Here is a 20,792-nt window from a genome sequence, read left to right as displayed (position 1 = left end):
TTCCTCTTATAGTTTGCACAGACATCACAGAAAGACTAAAGTTTTCTAGTGACCCTTAAGTGGATCTTTAGTGGTAAAACCCAGTGTCCATTCAGATGAAACCTATTGGAACAGACACCTAGTAGCTCTAGGCTGTGAGCACTCTGTCAAAATGGGTCTCAGACGGTAACCACAGAATATTTCATTAATTAATGAGTGTTATGTGGTGCTATTAAAGCACTCACATGGCCCATTTGGCCCAAAGCACAGCCTTTTAACACATTAACTCACCACAGATCTTAGTCTGATGCATGAAAAAGAGGACAGGAGAAAAACAGAGACGAGCTAAAAACTCATCACATGCAGTTTGCAAGGAGTCATATCTAGGGCACAAAATCCCATTGCATACTGTAATATCTTATACTTTATGGTCCTTGTCAAAATTTGCAAAACATTTTATACAATGCTGTTTAACTCTAATGGCACTAATGCAGGTCTACAACACAATGGAAGTGTTAATATGAGAACAGATTAGAGGGCCAAGGGAATATGTGCACCCACTTACCACTAATGGGTGCTAAACTAATAATTGCTTGGGTAATATAAGTTTTTACATGGCACACACACACACTTTGCAAAGGTTTTTTTTTTTGAAGATATAAGTTGTTTTTTTATACATGTATACTGGCAATACAATTAAATAGATGGTGGTGTTGGCGTAGTGGATAAGACCCATGCCTTTGGTGTGAGAGACCTGGGTTCAAATCCACTGTGAGACACCAATGTGTCCCTGAGCAAGACACTTAACGTCTAGTTGCTCCAGAGGTGTGCGACCTCTGACACAAATATAGCAATTGTAAGTCGCTTTGGATAAAAGTGTCAGCTAAAAGTAAATGTAGATAATAGGCCTTGTGTTCAGTAAACAAAAAAAAATTGTGGGTGGTGTTAGCGCAGTGGATAAGATGCATGCCTTTGGTGTGAGAGACCTGGGTTCGAATCCACTGTGAGACACCAATGTGTTCCTGAGCAAGACACTTAACCCCTAGTTGCTCCAGAGGTGTGCAACCTCTGACAATTAAAGCAATTGTAAGTTGCTAAATGAGTAAATTTAAATTGGAATTTAAATTATGTAGTGATTATACCAATATATTTCTATCTGACAGATTTGCCACAGTTACTGAGAACTCATAACTATCATCTTTAATGTGACAGCCAGAAACAGATGGGTGTGTTTAATAAAAAAGAAACAGTGTAGGAAGTGCAAAATGAACAAGCGACAAATGCAGTGAAGATTCTTTACTCATTCACTATTTTAACCATAGTATCATACACGCAGCGATATTCTGACAGTTGAAACACTTTTAACATGTGAAAGTCACACACGATAGCTGGGGTCAGTTGCACAAAATTATGCAATCTGTCTGCTAGATCTGACAGGGCTTGGAGGCCTTTGGATGTCTCAGGTACTGCGTCCCCATTCTCGCTCTCTTTTCTCTACCTCCCCCTCTGTCCTGAGGGAAGCTGCAACTTCAAAACATGCACAATAAAGATAGATATGTCTCAACACCCAAATATTTACCACAGATGTTGTAATACACTCATCTAAAACATATTAAAATCAGTAGAGAATTATTTCATTTCTATCTATCTATCTATCTATCTATCTATCTATCTATCTATCTATCTATCTATCTATCTATCTATCTATCTATCTATCTATCTATCTTCTGTCTGTACATCCATCCATTCATCCATCCCTCCATCGTCCGTCCATCCATCCATCTATCATCCATCTGTCCATCCATCCATCCATCCATCATCCGTCCGTCCATCCATCCATCTATCATCCGCCTGTCCGTCCATCCATCCATCCGTCGGTCCATGTGTCTATCTATCTATCTATCTATCTATCTATCTATCTATCTATCTATCTATCTATCTATCTATCTATCTATCTATCTATCTATCTATCTATCATCCATCCATCCAACTATCATCCATCCATCATCCATCCATCCATCCAACTATCTATCATCCATCATCCATCCATCCATCCAACTATCTATCATCCATCATCCATCCATCCATCCATCCATCCATCCATCCATCCATCTATCTATCTATCTATCTATCTATCTATCTATCTATCTATCTATCTATCTGTCTGTCTGTCTGTCTGTCTGTATGTCTGTCTACTATCATCCGTCCATCTGTCTGTCTATCTATTGTCCGTTCATCCGTGTTCTTTGTCTTTCTGTGCACGTTTGTTTATCTTGGGTGGATCACAAACAGATCTCAAAATTGACTTACGTAATAACAAAATAAAAAAATATAGGCCTGTAATAGTTCACTTTTTTGGGTTCATTTCTCTGATGAGAGAACGTAATTTTGTTTCTAAGAAAATCGCTAACATGATGCGTTTAGAAATTCCACACACAATCTCCATCACAGGTAACAACTTTAACATCAATACCTATTAAGAATACGAGAAAGAAAAATACCAAGCATCTCGCGCAATGAAGTTTTGGTGTATTTAACGCCTGCGCACACACGGTCCATAGTGGAGAGAATTGTGAATGGGGGGAGTATTTTGGGTGTACAGTCATAAGTCGGACTCCGAGGAGCCAGGAAGTAACTGTGAGCCATGCAGCTCATGAGACGGATAAAGTAGCGCGAGCGAGCGTCTGTTGTCATCAGTCGGGGATCACACGCGCGAGAGTGAGGAACAACAACAAGCCAACTGCAAATTACAGCCAAATCTAGTGCAGCACAACTCACGGACCCCACAAGAGGCGAAATCCGAAGGAGGTTTGACATTTTAAAAAATACAAAGCTCACTACAACATACTCCATCATTAGAAGAAGAGAAAAAGACGGAAGGAAATAAGAGCGGGACTTGCGTGTTTCAAGACAACGATTCACTATCTTTGCAAGTTTAGACAAATACAATTATCACAATTGATCAAATCGCGTTCGAGATGCCTCGGGTGGTCCCGGATCAGAGGAGCAAGTTCGAGAACGAGGAGTTCTTCAGGAAACTCAGTCGCGAGTGCGAGGTGAGCTCGAATCATCCGAGAGACATTTGATAAAGTGTCGGAAACAAAGTTGCACCTCTCGCGTGACATGAAAACAAGCGTGTCATCGCCAGTTTTCAACCCTCCATTCACGGCAGTTACAAAATTACTTTGCATGCATGTATCAACAAAAATATAGATGCAGCATAGATTTAAAATACGCACCTTTGCACCTCACCTTTTAACTCTAGTAAAATAATGAAAGTTTGTCTGATTTTTATCTGAATTTAAAACATTACCAGACAATCTGGATGTCAAACGAGCGCATTTTCAACTTATTTTTCCTATAGCTTGCACATATGTTCATTATTCGACTTTAATCTCAACAAATTAAATCACCCCGGGCCACATACGAACAGTTTTTAAGGAAATCAAAGTGGCATAAAAAGTCAAAACCTGCAAGAATAAGTTCATTACATTCAACTGCCCCCTTAAGAAAACAATTAAATTTAAACAAAACGTCATAAAAGTGAGCATAAAGGACGGAAAATATTGTGACAGGTTAAATAGAGGAACATAACGATGTTGTTATCATAAAGAAAATATTTTAACAGTGTGCTCTAATGAAGCTCTTTAATAACAAGACACTTGTGATTCTTTCATCCCTGTTACAGATTAAATACACCGGTTTCCGCGACCGGCCGCATGAAGAGAGGCAGGCGCGCTTCCAGAACGCGTGCCGTGACGGCCGCTCAGAGATCGTGAGTACACGCACCTCACAGCACCGGTCAGTGACTGCTGACCCCGCATCAGTGCTGGCAACACAGTAACGTGATTAGACATCCAGAACTGTCACGCCGTCACCAACAACTATTTTCAAATAGCCTACTTGTTATGAGCGCCAAACACACTGCAGAGAACATTTATGATCCATAGCCTATCGTGTTATAGCCTACTGACTTGGTATTTAATTCGCTGTATCATTAGGACTACAAATAATTAATCAATCATTAAACATAAAGTGCCTCTCGGATTCTTTTAATTATCATCAGAAACGCATCTCTCGGGTGCAGATGAACTCGGACGTGTCTAATTTACAGTCTCTTAAAAAATACCATGGGACTGCATATTATCATAGATTATCTCGTCATTTTTTTCGCCTATTTAAAAAAATTCATTTTACTTTATTGATAATTAAAAAATACTCTAAATCAGATTTGCATTAGGTTCACTTTGTGTCATACCCTTTTTCTTGTACTGGTTTGCTAACTTGGGGAGGCTTGTTTATTTCTTTGTTTGTATCTCATGTCTTCAGGGCTGTTTCAAGATAAATTTTGCTACCCAAAATATTTCTAAGAACAGCTGGGACAACTGTTACTTTAATTCAGATTATATTCATTCTGTTCATAATAACATTACAGACTAGATAGATCAAATAGATTCCACTATTTCTGTTTGATGTCACGTTTTTATTTAATTCGATTTTTTCTGGCAGAATTTCATCATAAACATCTATTTACAGGTCTTACAGCTGATGATAATCGTTTACTGACCAGTAACTTAATGGAAAACATAACTAGAGGATTTCTAATATAAAATGCTAATTAAAAAGGATTTTGTTTTGTTTGTATAATTCCTACATGTTTTTTGATGCAATGTTCTGTCATTATGCTGTCATTGCTAATTCAGTTGTGCTGTGCTGTGACTGTGTGCACTTAAATTCTTTAATCAGAAAGATGTGGACACGTTTGGCCTTATTTGCCTGTCTGTTACAAAGCTTCAGAGAGTCATTTTCGTCATGTCATTATGCCTTTTGTATGCCCATTGCTATGATGCTGAATATTAATAGAATTAACAATACTACTGTCTATGTATATGTTTGATTATATACGTGAAAGCGAATCAGATGATTAATTTGAATATATATTTGTACATATATAATTAAAATGCAACAGAATTCTGCAAGCCAGTTTGGTATAAAATCCCCCCACCCTTTTTTTATTTGTTGCTCATGCTCCTTGAGAACGTTATTGAATTATTGTTCCATAATTCAAAATCTTTACAGCAGTCCTACTGCTATTAATGTAAGAGAGGGTCTGCATTTATAACAATTATTGATTTTGTACTCCTCTCTGTCTCTGTTATCTCTCTGTCACTCATTCACTCCTGCGTTCTGTCTCCTCTCAAACTCAGTTTGGTGAAGCCCAGTTTGCCATCAATGAGCGTTGGTAAAATAGAATCAGATGTGTGTATCTCAATACCTGAAATAGAGAAAATGATGACTTGCTTTTTTTCTCTCTTTGCGTTTGTGCACCATCCACCCCCCCCCCCCCCCAATCCCATCCACCCTTCTTTTTCTAATGATTTGAGCGCTGGCCTTGGCTCAAGGCATTCTTGTCTTCTCTCTGATGTGAAAACAGAAATGACAGGCTGCATAATTTATGTTCGGGCCTGGCTTTCTTATCCTGTTTGTATTGATTTCCCTCTAAAAGGCTTTTGTGGCGACCGGCACCAACCTCTCGCTGCAGTTCTTCCCAGCCAACCTTCATGGGGATCAGCGGCAGGCGCCCACCCGAGAATATGTGGACTTCGAGCGGGAGACGGGAAAGGTAGTCTTAACACTGTCTCCTTATTTATTTGCAATTATTTCTGCCCCTCATTTAAGCTTTCAATTGCTCCCCTTATCTCCATTTTTTAAATCAGGTAATAAACATATATACCCACTTTTATACAAATGTATGATAATAGTAACATGAAAGACTTCCATAAAAAAAACTTTTAGTCAGTTTCAAAAGTCACCTGCATAATTTACGAAATCTGAGCAATGGTTGAAGAAGTCATTTCAGTTTCTCTGTAGTCTTTTCTTTTCTTTATGCACTGTAGAGGAAGTGTGTCGCTTTCTCAAACCAGACATATCCATGGTTTAGATGGGCAAAAGCCTTGATTTTCCATGATGATATGTTTCTCTCTCACACATCTCAAGAAAAAATGAACCCTTGAAATATTACACTGCAGACAGCAAGAAAAACGTACTCGGTTACTAAACGTAACCTCGGTTCTCTCTAGAAGAGCGAACGAGTACTGCGTCTTAGCTAAGACGCTACGGGAAAAGTCTCTTTTCACGAAATACTGAAGCAAAAAATTATCCTTAATTTTGTATTTTTGTAAAGCGCATTTGCAGCAGTACACAGCCATAGGCGAGACGGCTCGTTCGCTCATTGGCTTGTTCTGCGGCAACTGCACAGCCTATCGAGCGCAGGCTGATGCAACATCAGAAAAATAAGGGCGCTTCGCGCCCTTCTTGCCACTTCCCGCCGAAACGGGTGTGGCCCAACCTATAAAAGGAGCTCGAAAAGGCTGACTCACCTGATTTATTTCTTTGCCGAAGCGAATGAGAGTGAATCGTACGCACGGCAGAGAACGCAGTACTCGTTCGCTCTTCTAGAGAGAACCGAGGTTACGTTTAGTAACCGAGTACGTTCTCTTACGAGAGCTCTCTCGTACTGCGTCTTAGCTAAGACGCTACGGGAACCCAATGTAAAACGCCGTGCGCGCAGGGATCACACACCAATAAACCTGAAGCAACGCCCAGGATTTACAGTGCACAGTCACCTGAGGGACTCACAGAGAGTCCAGGACAGAAAGGGGGAAAGCCCTCCGTCCCATATCTAGCAGCATCCGTAGATGCGGCAATATGACATCACAAAGCCGAGGCAAGGCCTAACCAATGTGGCAATGCGGGTCTTACGCAATACTGCCCATATAACAGTCGGCAGCGCATAGCGCTCGTGAACTCAGAATTCCCCTCAGGGCCCTGATTCGTCTATACCGACAGCAGCCTTGCTTGCAAGGCGGGAACCTCCAGGTTATAGAACCTGATAAATGTAGACGGCGAGGCCCAACCTGCCGCCATACATATATCCTGCAAGGAGATCCCAGTAGACCACGCCCACGACGAGGCGACGCCTCTTGTGGAGTGTGCTCTGACGCCCAACGGGCACTGAAGGCCCCTGGAAGCGTAAGCTAACGCTATGGCGTCAACTATCCATCTGGATAGAGTCTGTGTCGAAACAGCCATTCCCTTGGAACGTCCACCGAACGAGACAAATAGCTGCTCCGTCTGCCGAAAGGCAGCAGAGCGAGACACATAAGCTCTTAAAACCCTGACAGGGCAAAGAAGACTCGAGTCTCCATCCTCCCCTGACACCGGCAGGGCAGACAGGGCAATAACCTGAGCCCGAAATGGTGTGTTGAAGGATTTCGGCACATAACCGTGCCTAGGTTTGAGTATGACTCTTGAGTCATTGGGCCCAAACTCCAAGCACGACTGGCTCACCGAGAGCGCGTGCAAATCACCCACACGCTTCACAGAAGCGAGAGCCAAGAAGAATACTATCTTGAACGACAGATGCTGAAGGCTAATCGATTGGATAGGCTCGAAAGGGGGACCCTTCAAGGCCTCCAAAACCGCCGCGAGGTCCCACATAGGGACTGACGGAGGTCTGGGAGGATTCAGCCTCCTAGCTCCTCTGAGGAACCGGATGACTAAATCATTCCTTCCTATTGACTGACCGGACGCCGTTTCAGAAAACGCCGCGATGGCAGCCACATAAACTTTGAGCGTGGATGGGGCTCTGCCCTTATCCAACAGCTCCTGAAGGAAGGAGAGGACCTCCGTCACCTCACAACTAAGGGGTGAATAACCTCGAGCTGTGCACCAGCTGGAGAACACCGACCACTTCGAGGCATACAGACGTCGTGTCGACGGAGCTCTAGCCTGAGTGATGGTATTTAGCACTCCCACTGCGAGATCAGCGGGTAACCGTTGAGTGCCCATACATGGAGGGACCGCAACTCCGGTTGAGGGTGCCAAATCGTTGCGCTGAGCCCAAATCAGGAGGCGTTCCGTCAGCCTGCACAGGTTTCGGGACCCGAGACCGCCCTGGCGATTTATGTAGGACACTACGGACATGTTGTCCGAACGGACTACGACGTGGTGATCCTTGATATGGGGACAAAAGCGCGTCAGCCCGTTCTCCACTGCCAGCATTTCCAGGCAGTTGATATGATGGAGCTTTTCCCGTTCTGACCATAGGCCAAAGGACGGTCTGCCTTCGAGCAGCGCTCCCCATCCCGAAGTGGAGGCGTCCGTCGACACCATTTTCACACTCGGGGAAGTCCCCAGAACCAGCCAGTCGTCCAAATAATTCAGCACTCGTATGCCTCTGAGTCTGAGAGGAGCGAGCGCTGCATCCATGCACCTCGTAAACGTACGAGGAGCTACGGACAAGCCGAATGGCAGGACTGCAAACTGGTATGCCTGGCCCTCAAAGGCGAATCTCAAATATCGCCTGTGGTTTGACGCTATCTGTATTTGAAAATACGCGTCCTTCAGATCTATTGACATGAAGCAGTCCCCTCTGCGAATCTGCGCGAGGAGCTTCCTGGTCGTGAGCATTTTGAAACTGCGTTTCATCAATGCCTTGTTCAGCTGTCTTAGATCCAGTATGGGCCTGAGACCCCCGTCTCTCTTGGGCACCAGAAAGTATCTGCTGTACAGCCCCCCCTCGCTTTGAGCTTGAGACACAGGCTTTAAAGCCCCTTTGCTCAACAGTTTTGATATTTCGGCCCGAAGTATGTGTGCTACTTCTGTTTTGACCGTAGTTTCGACGCGCGCTGAAAAGCGCGGTGGGCGTCGAGAAAACTGTAGCAAGTAGCCTCTCTTTATAATGCCTAGCACCCAATCCGAAACCCCTGGAAGCGCTGACCATGCATCTGCATGAATGGCTAAGGGCTGGATGCGAAACGCGCTCTGTTGACTGGGCAACGGCGGCGCTCGAGTGTGCTGCGCATCTGAGACAGGGAGCGCGCTGATCACAGCGGGCAGATCGCTCTTCCTCGACCCCGTTCCGGCGCTTAACCAACTGGAGGGAGGCTGAGCGGGTCCCGTGGGACTCGATATATCTGCGAGTAACCGTGGGCTGCATGTGTGCACTTTTACCACTTTCAACTCGCTGTCTGCCTGTGCAGAATGTACGTGCACGGGCCTCGTTTTTACAGAAGCCCCGCGCCGTATGTGACATAGTGTATGTGGCCACTGGGAAGTGGGCACGTTTACTATGCGATGCGCTCGACCGATCCGTGTCGATCTTATGTGCGCTAGCCCTGTGTGCAGGGCTGTGCTTACATGTGGAGATGGGCACTGGGTAGTGGGCATCGTCACTGCATTTATAGCACCATCGGCCGTGGCCGGACGAGCGTGCACGGGTTTCGTTTTTACAGAAACCACATGACGCGTGTGACATAGTAATTGTGGGCACTGAGGGGTGGGCACGTTTACTATGCAGTGTGCGCGACCGACTTGAGTCGACATTATGGGCGCAGGCCCTGTGTGCAGGGCTGTGCTTACATGTGGAGATGGGCACTGAGGAGTGGGCATCGTCACAACATTTATAGCACCATCGGCCGTGGCCGGAACACCAAAAAAAACACTCTTTTTGTGAAACATCTGGGTAGCCATGATAACGGCTTTTGTGTGCAGGCAAGCGGGCACTCGTGCAGGCTTGCGCATTGCAGAAGACACTGAGGCAGTCACAACTCTTGGAACTGCAACAGCGGCGCGCTTGGGTGAGAGCTCTGCCGCAGCGGAACTCGAACACCGGCGCTTTCCCAGCAGTGCTAGGATGCTTTCGGGGCTTCTGGCTTCACCGCAATCCTCTGCCGCGGCTCCCGCGGCGCGGGGCGACGGCTTGAAGAGCGAGAACGGTGTCCCGAGCTGCGTTGCTGACGCTGTCGCGATGACGCAGCAGGAGGCGGTGGGCGCGACTGAGAGCTCTGAGGGGCCGGTCTAGAGCGGCTAGCTGCAGAACTGGAGCGCTTCGGCAAGAAGTGCTTGAACGCCTGCGAAGCTTTCTGGTCCTCGGCGAATCTCTCCACAAACTCGTTGACGGAAGATCCGAAGAGGCTGGCAGGAGTTAGCGGCGCGTCAAGGAACGCAGCGCGCTCAGACTACTTGATGTCAGAAAGCGTCAGCCACAAATGCCTCTCAGCCACCGTAGCGGAAGCCATAACCCGTCCCATGGCCTGTGCAGCGGACTTAGTAGCGCGGAGGGAGAGATCCGAAGCACTCCTCAGATCCGCGAGACAGATCGCTTCAGGTCCCATCTCATCCAGCTTGCGGAGAAGATCGCCCTGGAAGATCTGTAGCGTAGCCATAGTGTGTAACGCAGACGCAGCCTGCCCAGCAGCAGAGAATATCCGTGCGAGCTGCGATGACGTCATGCGGCAGGCTTTGGATGGTAACGCCGCCTTAGTCCGCCGTCCAGCAGAGGGCGGGCAAAGGTGCGCTGCTATAGCCTGTTCCACCGGCGGAAGTGACAGGTAGCCTCTGTTCTTAGCACCGTCCAGTGTGGAGAATGCTGGCGAAACAGATGAGCGGATTCTCGCCGAGAATGGAGCGTCCCAAGCCTTCGCCACTTCTTCGTGAAGCTCAGGAAGAAAAGGGGCGTGCTTTGAGCTTGAGGAAGAGCGCTCATCCAGAAGATAGCTACCATCCAGCCGGGAACGTGAAGGGGGCGCTGGTGCAAACCACTCGAAGCCGAGGCTTGCCGCGGTTCTGGTAGTCGCTGCAAGCGGCGCTTCTTACGGCGCTGCGGCGCAGCGGGTGATGCAGGCTTCAAGAAGGATGCCAGGCGAGTCCTCAGAGTCACCATAGGCATCAACTCGCAATGAGGGCATCCGCCGTCAGCGAGCGCGAGCGCTGCATGGTCCTCACCCAGACAGGAGACGCAGATGACGTGACGATCTCCTTCGCTGAGCGGGGCTCTGCACGAGCCGCACGAGGGCATCTTTAAAAAGACGCAGCTCTTTTGTGAATGTGCGTCGCAGGGCGAACACACACACAGGATATAACAGAACAAGGATGTAAAGGATATGGGCGCCGGATAGCGCAGCAGGAACGGCAGTGGAAGGCGGCGATGCCAGCGGCTTCAGGATGGCTCGTCCTGCTAATATGCTCTTCCAGACGGCGCTTGCTTCCTCGTGATCCAGCGATGCGTGAACTTCGCTGAAGAGATGAAAAATCAGGTGAGTCAGCCTTTTCGAGCTCCTTTTATAGGTTGGGCCACACCCGTTTCGGCGGGAAGTGGCAAGAAGGGCGCGAAGCGCCCTTATTGGTCTAATGTTGCATCAGCCTGCGCTCGATAGGCTGTGCAGTTGCCGCAGAACAAGCCAATGAGCGAACGAGCCGTCTCGCCTATGGCTGTGTACTGCTGCAAATGCGCTTTACAAAAATACAAAATTAAGGATAATTTTTTGCTTCAGTATTTCGTGAAAAGAGACTTTTCCCGTAGCGTCTTAGCTAAGACGCAGTACGAGAGAGCTCTCGTAAGAGAACAGTCTCTCTTGAATGAAACATGGCATAGGTTTGCATTTTTTTTAACTTTCAGTTTTATTTCTGTAGCAGTAGTATTTCAGACACGCTCATTGGTTTTACATTTTTGAATTGGTCTTTCAACAGCTCCCGCTTGTTTCTGTAGATTTAAGGAATGTATAGCCTCCCTAAACCCATAAGAATGTAAAATAAAACCATACCGCACTGCACCGTCTTCATTTCATTTCAGAACCACTATTAAACTACATATTTATTTCTGTTATTCTAGTGAAAGCTGTCCATGCTTGTCAGAGGCCTATAACTATAACTTCTCCCCATGTCAGCTTTGTAAGGTCACTTTTAAAAAGCGTGTTTTCATTCGGAACATTTTGTCTGAAATTCTTTGATTGCTCAAAACGGATGTTAAAAGAAAAGTGAAAATTCTGTCTTTATTAACTCTCATCTTGGTCTAAACCTATATGACTTGCGTTCTTCTGTGAAACGCATAAGATATTTTGAAATATGTCAATGCAATAAATGTCAATGGGGGTCAAACACAATTTTTTTCTTTGGGTGAGCTACATTTGAGCTCATTTAATCATTTTGCAACATATAGTACACACTTAAAGGTTCTAAAAGAGGTTTTCATAGTGATTGCAAAGGTGATCCATTTTTTTTTCTTAGTGTGAAGAACATTTAATCTTAATCATCTAAAGAAACTTTTTCCACTATAAAGAACATTTTGTGAAGTGGAAAGCTTCCATGGGTGTTAAAGGTTCTTCAAGGTACCAAACATGCCAGTGAAGAACCTTTAATCAGGTTCTCAGGTACATTTTGTTTCTTGTTGTATCTCTTGTGATACTTTATAATGTAAAGAAAGGGAAATACGTAATTGACACCGTCAGGCACTCTGTCAGCCGCGATTGTCCGCAGATCCAGTGATCACTTTCTTAGTGTGTCTGTCACAACTACCAAATGTGATTCAGTTCTAATTCAAGCCTTCTAACGCTTTAAAGACTCTGGTGCCGAGATGTTTACAGTTCATAAAGGCTGATTAGGAAATATGCCGCAGGCATAACATCTTTATGGATGGTCGCACAAGACCAATTAAAGGAAACGCTCAGGCCGGATTAAATAGCATTTTGCCATAGGTTCTTTTAAGGTCACCCCTGAGGCTTTCCCTTCAAGCTTTTGTGTAAAAGAAAGTTAGTGCGAGGCATTAGAAGAGGCACTTACTGGCTTTGTTTGTGTTTTTATCACAAGCCTCTCGCAAAGCTGCTGGTGTTGTGGTCAAGCAAGCCTCTCTTCACGGACAATGCCTCACTGAGATGCACTCATTAAAAATGCATCCGAGAGAAATCAATGAACCTTTTGGCCCTGAGGCTGACAGACTAATCTTTGGCTGTTAATTATTTAAAAAGGCGTGAAGGGTGTGTGCGTTGATCCCCGTGCTGACGGGTGGCCGAGCATGCGTGTTTCTGAGCCCGGGCTCACTGGTAATCCTATCCACCTGTCTGTCACCTCTGCCAGAACTCAGATCCATGCAGCTTTAATGAGCCTCGCACTGTCTGCCTTCAAAATACAGCCCACGCTGTGCATACCCCTACACTTTCCAGATCCTACTCGACTCGCACACTCAAAACACTGCACGGGGTGATGTTGAACTGTTGCGACTACTTGTTTTGCCCTATTTACATCCTTTTGAAAGCAACTTCTCTGCATTGGCAACATTTACTTACTATGTTTAAGATGCAGTACTTGCAAGATGTGTCATTTTAATCCATTGGACATTTAGTTTCCTTTAAAGTACTTTGTTGGTACCGTGGTACTTTGATTGTATCAGATGGCGATATGACCAGATGACCATATTCATAGCTTATATTATCACTTACATGGTATGTTGAAGGTCTTTTAAATATTTAGGTAGCATTTTACAATAAGGTCCCATTTGTTAACATTAGTTAATGCATTAGCTAACATCAACAAACAAATTTCCAGCATTTATTAATCTTTGTTAATGATGAATAAAAAATACAATTCTTTATTGTACATGTAAGCTCAGAGTGCAGTGGAAATTTTACTTTTAATTGTTGTTGGTTTGTGTAACCTATTGTATTTAGGTTGATTCTTTGGTGTTAGATTGTATTTTTGATATATTTTATGTTTGGACAAAATCAGTCCATTTAGATGTTACCACATGAAGCTCATTTAAAGGTGCCATCTGTCATATCTGGCAAAAAAATCAAGTCATACTCCACATTCCATACCAGATGGGGGCAGTATGCCTCAATAAAGTGAATTGGTCTACTCTAGAGTAACAAACGAGAACCGGCAGTCTCTATGCTCCGCCCCTACCTTCACAACAACCCTAGAGCATAGCTGAAGCCTATAAGACAGCGGTTCTCAATTGCAGTCCTCGCGCCCCACTGCTCTGCACATTTTGAACATTTCTCTTAGCGCTTCAGACATTTGTTCTATTCGAACATAAGTGCCCTGCGAAGTGGACATCACAGGATATTCAGCCATGATTCCAGTTCGAAGTGAACGTAGCTATATGTTCCAATCAAAGTGCATTGAAGTGTGCAAGACGTGAATTTAAATTGTATTGATTTACAGAGGTATATGATGTCACAGTTGTCCATGTTTAAAGACGCTGCACAGCACAAATCAGTGAATGAATGTTTTGATGTGAGGTAAACTTCAACAGATTTCCCCTGCTCAGAGAGTAGGGAGCAATGAACATTTGAAAAACAGTTCATGCACGGAGTTCATTTCTAACGAGCTGATTATCTGAATCAGGTGTGTTAACAAAGAGAAACGTGCAAAATATGCAGAGCAGTGGGGCGCGAGGACTGGAATTGAGAACCGCTGCTATAAGAGGACGTTTTGCCTCCAGAGGAACGTTGGGTGATGTCAAGTGATTTTGAAACATGACATCTTCAAGCTACTCCCCTTCACCTTTACCAGTGAATATGTTCATATTCGTTTTGTTCATATTACATTGAGTTGTATATACACATTATTTGAATTAAATTAATTTGACAGACAGCATTCTGTCAACATCATTGGTCAACATCAGAGAGCTGATGTTGACCAAGCTAGCGCCAACCAACGTAACCAGAGCTGCCAATTCTCAAGCATTCACCGTGAGACACACGCAATTGACTCTTTTCACACGCTTTCACGCCACACATCAATTTTCTCATGTACAGAAAAACCACGAAGCAAAGAGGACACGGAGACCAACAGACTAGACAGAGCAGGTTACTTATGATATAAAAAAAAGTTATAGCTAGCTAATTATCAAACGCAGCTACGGTTAGCCATCGCTAACATTAGCACGTTTATAGAACAGCCTTCGATACATTTCTATGTTATAACTTCCCGAAAAAAAAATACACAAACATATAAAACAAACTTCTAGCGAAATACTAACAGCATCTAACTTACCAATCCAAAAGAAATGTTGCAAGTTCGGTGTCGAACCTCATTTCTTTCAGGTCCATCTGTTGTCTCCAGCGATTGAAAGCAGTGCCGATGTTTACTCTGGTTCGGCTCCTTTTCTTATCGGATTTGATTTGTGATTCCGAGCGCGGTTGTTTCCCTGTAGCGGGTGGTGGTCTCTTGCCAAGGGCTTAAGTCATCCTTCCGCTCTCTTCCCTGAACTGAAATGAAGTAGTGGGCTGTACTTTCCACACGATTGACATCAGGTTCAGGTACGCCCACAAGCCGTGCGAGTTATTCATGTATTGCAGGTTGGCTGGTGGTTATGTTGCCCGCATACCGCCTCCCATGGCCGAAACTGGTATTACGACACCTGTCGGGCCGGGGCTAGTAATGCTACTGCTAATTAAGGTTGATATCTCTGCAGCACTATAACTTGACATTTTTTTAATGACATCATCGCCCTTATTTCTTCTCATACTTTTGATGCGTGTAGGTCATTTTTTGTATATTTTTACCTCAATTTTTGCACATGGCACCTTTAAGGCTATTTTTCTCAGTGCATGTTACTACTTACAAAAAAGTAAGTATTAGTACCATAGTGTTATTATTTGCATAGGATTAGTTTATTTTTACATGTACTGTAGTATTCTTAAAAAGTACCCTGGAGTACGACGTAAATGCCATTGCACATGCATTTTAGTACCATGATATATTTTGAAGTACCATATTATTAGCATGTGATTCCACCACCACTATTATTATTTTAAATTAAATTACTGACTTTATTTGGTTGCATCATTGAAAGCATTTTTAAATGATTAATCAGGTAGTAATTGTTTTTAAGTTAACACATTTTCACCTATAGTTGTTGAAAAAAGTGTCACTTATATCCTCATCTGTCATTGTTTTACATGGTCTGACATGGTGAATTCCCTCTAGAGCAGTGAGTGTCAGACGGGGAGAGTTCATGTGTGTGCCCCAGCCTCTGTTCCTAATTAAACTGATTGTGAACCATTTCCACAAACAAATCCCTCTTAAGGGCTATGGTTTTAATAGACTATGGCTAAAATATTACCCTAACCGGAAAGCGCTCAGACTTGCAGTTGATCCCAACATGCAAAACCATGTGAGATATGTGCTGCCTGTCATCAGGAATGTGCGATTGCTGTCTGCCTATTGGTTGAGGTGTCCTTACAAGACCGCCGATTGGTTTATTTCTCACGCCATAAATCAGTCATCAACGTCTCATTTGCTACTCACAATGTGCACGCTGTGTTTTGCTGCCAGACTCCCAAACTGTAAAAGCAATTTAGAGATAAATGTAGAGTTGTAAAGAATATGTGAAACACAGCTAGGCAAGAGCACCTTAATTATATGGCTTCAAAAGCAGCCATCTGATGATATGCCTGATAAAAAGAAAATAAATCATTATAATAACTTTGAAATGTGCTATGAAGCAACATTAAAGTTTATGAACTCTGATACAGAAAATACGAGATACAGAAAATCTGCATAAAAAAAGCTAATATTGATAGCTGATATGATAACAATATTTAAATTAAATAAATATAAATGTATGCATTTAGCAGACACTTTTATCCAAAGCGACTTACAGTGCATTCAGGCTATCAATTTTTACCTATCATGTGTTCCCGGGGAATCAAACCCCCAACCTTGCACTTTAAAGTGCAATGCTCTACCACTTGAGCTACAGGAACACTGTATTATATATATATATATATATATATATATATATATATATATACAATATTTATTGTGCTTCTCTAATTTTATTATATTTTTTTTCATATAGTTTGATCCTTATGGTGTTAACATTATCATGTTAATGTTTTTCTCCCCAGTAAACGTAAACGTGATGACAGACTCAATGTGTTCCACCTCTCACCAGAGACAGGGTTTTCCATAATGTTCTCCCTATAACTCTCTCTTTTCTATCATCTTCTTTCCTCTTGGTTTGAAAACACAGTTGTTGCCAGCAGAAGCCATGCAGGGCTAGTTTAAACTTGGCCTGTGGCAGGGAACAGTAGTATTATCTGAGTGGGGTGGTGGAGCACCCGCAGCACAGGCTCCTAGTGTCACTGCAGACTAATAGGAACCAGCTGTGGGGATGTTTAATTTTAGCAGTAGCAAGCACAACCCCAGGGAGGAGACTTTGACCCTTTCCCAGCCAGAGTTCCTCAGAAGTTCCAAAGCAAGCGTTCCCTGAGCAACAACCTTGATTTAGGCAGAGTCAGGTATTCCATCAGCCCAAAAGTCTACTGAGCAAGTATTTTACTGACTATATGACAAGGTAAAAATTGGATGCACGTACCCTCAGATGGCAAATGGGGAGTAAAGGGAATTCCATTTTATCAAGGTAGATCATTAACCATGCTTTAGTTAAAAAATAAAAACTTTTTGATCTCCACTTTTGTATTGGTTCATATGAGCAACTCTCAACATTAGAGTTTAATCTAGTAGCTTTTGGCTCTCTGTAAATTATATTGTTTTTGTGCATATTTCCTGCACTACTATTACTACAGTCGTGGCCAAAAGTTTTGAGAATTACATAAATATTGGAAATTGTAAAAGTTGCTGCTTAAGTTTTTATAATAGCAAATTGCATATACTCCAGAATGTTATGAAGAGTGATCAGATGAATTGCATAGTCCTTATTTGCCATGAAAATGAACTTTCATTAAAGGACCTGCTGAGATCATTTCAGTAATCGTCTTGTTAACTCAGGTGAGAATGTTGACGAGCACATGGCTGGAGATCATTATGTCAGGCTGATTGGGTTAGAATGCCAGACTTGACATGTTAAAAGGAGGGTGATGCTTGAAATCATTGTTCTTCCATTGTTAATCATGGTGACCTGCAAAGAAACGCGTGCAGCCATAATTGCGTTGCATAAAAATGGCTTCACAGGGAAGGATATTGTGGCTACTAAGATTGCACCTAAATCAACAATTTATAGGATCATCAAGAACTTCAAGGAAAGAGGTTCAATTCTTGTAAAGAAGGCTTCAGGGCGTCCAAGAAAGTCCAGCAAGCGCCAGGATCATCTCCTAAAGAGGATTCAGCTGCGGGATCGGAGTGCCACCAGTGCAGAGCTTGCTCAGGAATGGCAGCAGGCAGGTGTGAGCGCATCTGCACGCACAGTGAGGCGAAGACTTTTGGAAAATGGCCTGGTGTCAAGAAGGGCAGCAAAGAAGCCACTTCTCTCCAAAAAAAACCACCAGGGACAGATTGATCTTCTGCAAAAAGTATAGTGAATGGACTGCTGAGGACTGGGGCAAAGTCATATTCTCCGATGAAGCCCCTTTCCGATTGTTTGGGGCATCTGGAAAAAGGCTTGTCCGGAGAAGAAAAGGTGAGCGCTACCATCAGTCCTGTGTCATGCCAACAGTAAAGCATCCTGACACCATTCATGTGTGGGGTTGCTTCTCATCCAAGGGAGAGGGCTCACTCACAATTCTGCCCAAAAACACAGCCGTGAATAAAGAATGGTACCAAAACACCCTCCAACAGCAACTTCTTCCAACAATCCAACAACAGTTTGGTGTAGAACAATGCATTTTCCAGCACAATGGAGCACCATGCCATAAGGCAAAAGTGATAACTAAGTGGCTCGGGGACCAGAATGTTGAAATTTTGGGTCCATGGCCTGGAAACTCCCCAGATCTTAATCCCATTGAGAACTTGTGGTCAATCCTCAAGAGGCGGGTGGACAAACAAAAACCCACTAATTCTGACAAAAAGAATGGGTTGCTATCAGTCAGGATTTGGCCCAGAAGTTGATTGAGAGCATGCCCAGTCGAATTGCAGAGGTCCTGAAAAAGAACGGCCAACACTGCAAATACTGACTCTTTGCATAAATGTCATGTAATTGTCAATAAAAGCCTTTGAAACGTATGAAGTGCTTGTAATTATATTTCAGTACATCACAGAAACAACTGAAACAAAGATCTAAAAGCAGTTTAGCAGCAAACTTTTTGAAAACTAATATTTATGTAATTCTCAAAACTTTTGGCCACGACTGTAGAGCAAGAACCTTCCTCCCTCCCTTTCATGCAGCTTCTGTCTCCACCACTTAAACTCAATCTTGTTGAAATGTGATCTCCTCTGAGATGGAGGCTTCAGCTGTAAGGCTTTAAGGAGATCTGATGCTTGGCACTGTTTCCCTTCTCTCCTCCTTTTTTCCTCTATTCATTCGTAGCCCTCATGTGTGGTTTTGGCTTTTTTTTAATGCAAAGCAGAAATTGGGTCCGTCTGCTCGGGCTATGCCAAGAGGCTTTGGTTTGTCATTAGACTTCGGAAGGGAGAGCAGAGTTGTAAATTGATTGGCCAAGAGGCTCTAACAGCAGCCAGCACTAGGTGGTGGGCTATCAGAACTCTGAACTACACAGGGTGACAGACTGTCACGCTCACATTTTAATACATTTTGGTACTGTGGTAATTTGGTACTGTAACATTTTTCGATGTCATGGACCCCAAATTTGATCTTCAAAAGTACAAATGTTCATTTAAAAATATTTATACTATAAAGATTCATAGTTCAAAAGTGTGATATTATTAAGACAACATGTTATTTGACAAATTAAATAATTGGCTTTATATTGCTACTGAGTGCAAAGCAAAATTATTAAAATAAATAATAATCAAATATTGTGCTTTTCACAATAAATGTAATTTCAGAACATTTTTAAGTTTAAAAGCTCACCAAGAACAATAATTATATACATAACTATAGCAATAACAGCCTGATCTCACGGCAATTCATATATATTTTACGAGGTGGCTAATTCGTATGAATTTGTACGACCTCATTCATACAAATTCATATGATTTGTGCTAAATTGTACGGATTTTACGAGCTGCATAATTTGTATGAATTTGTACGAATGACCTACACCTAACCCCGCCCCTAAACCTACCCGTCACTGGGGACTAGACAAATCGTACAAAATCCAGTGACGGGTAGGTTTAGGGGCGGGGTTAGGTGTAGGTCATTGAATTCGTGAGGTCATACGAATTGGTCGTGAGATAGCGTTGGCAATAACTATATTAGTGTCCAAGCCAATGGACAATATGCAAAACAATTACTTAATTAATCAATTACTTAATGAGATCTGACTCTGAAGGAGTCTGTGATTGTATGCTTGTGAGTTTTTGAAAAGCACAAGGAAGGAATAGTGTTTCTGTATTCAACATATTTATGTGATAAAAATGCAACAGTACGTGTGTGTCTCTGATTCAGTGCCAGTGTGAAGGCCCCTGTGTCGGAGCCACACTGGGGTGTGGTGTTTTTCTCTCACAGACGCCATAAATCTTCAGCATGTCTGTGTGTAAGAATGTTCGCTCGGGGGCAGATAGCACAGGGAAGAATCGGACTAAAAGACTCCATTATGAAAGGGGCTGCAGTCTGAGGTCTCACCACAGGAATTGGTGTTTTAATAGTTTTGCGTTTCCAAAACTATTAAGCAAGTTTTCCACATTCGATACATGCGCGTGTGTGTGTGTGTATCGAGATGCCGACTCTGACTCACACTCAGTGTGGGTGTAAGCTTCATTCTGCACCCCTATTTGTATTATTGTGTGTGTTTGCGTAGGTTTGGTGACTATCCATTTATCTGCATATGCGTTTGTCTGTTTTTCATACATTTTCCTTTGTGTGTGCATGCTACGCTTAGCAAGCACATCTACATTTTCATGACTAGTCATGTACCACGGAACATGCTGTGGAGCTGCATGGCGCCAGTTTGACAGTTAACTTCAAGACCGAACACATGGAGGGAAATGCTCATGGAGCCACGCTCAGCTGCCGACGCTCAGTGAAGGAAATCAAATGAGGAGCAGACGAAGGTCCCTCATCTTCCTCTCTCCTTCTGCCTTCAGCTGAAGTGGAGTGTTGCTCATTATTCTCTAGTTTTCCAATCTTAAATCAGTATTGTGTGTGTCCGATTCACAAACAGATTTTT

General features: G+C 43.4%; 1 protein-coding gene across 10 annotated transcripts in view; it reads left to right on the top strand.

Annotated features, from left to right (window-relative positions):
• Positions 1-2,395: 2,395 nt before the first annotated feature.
• Positions 2,396-20,792, top strand: part of LOC132156100 (core-binding factor subunit beta-like) — a 40,448-nt gene continuing 22,051 nt past the window's right edge. For 2 of the 10 annotated variants that reach the window (XM_059564950.1, XM_059564949.1), the window contains exons 1-3: positions 2,396-3,035; positions 3,668-3,754; positions 5,486-5,602. In XM_059564950.1, the coding sequence (XP_059420933.1) occupies positions 2,958-3,035; positions 3,668-3,754; positions 5,486-5,602 (282 nt within the window). In that variant the 5' untranslated portion in view covers positions 2,396-2,957. The remainder of the gene's footprint in view (positions 3,036-3,667; positions 3,755-5,485; positions 5,603-20,792) is intronic. The other 8 variants (XM_059564955.1, XM_059564952.1, XM_059564953.1 and 5 more) reach the window with 6 other exon arrangements.

The sequence above is a fragment of the Carassius carassius genome, chromosome 13, assembly GCF_963082965.1.
Source record: "Carassius carassius chromosome 13, fCarCar2.1, whole genome shotgun sequence".
NCBI classification, from domain to species: Eukaryota; Metazoa; Chordata; class Actinopteri; order Cypriniformes; family Cyprinidae; genus Carassius; species Carassius carassius.
The sequence above is the reverse complement of the archived record's forward strand: the minus strand, read 5'-3'. Positions and strand labels throughout refer to the sequence as shown.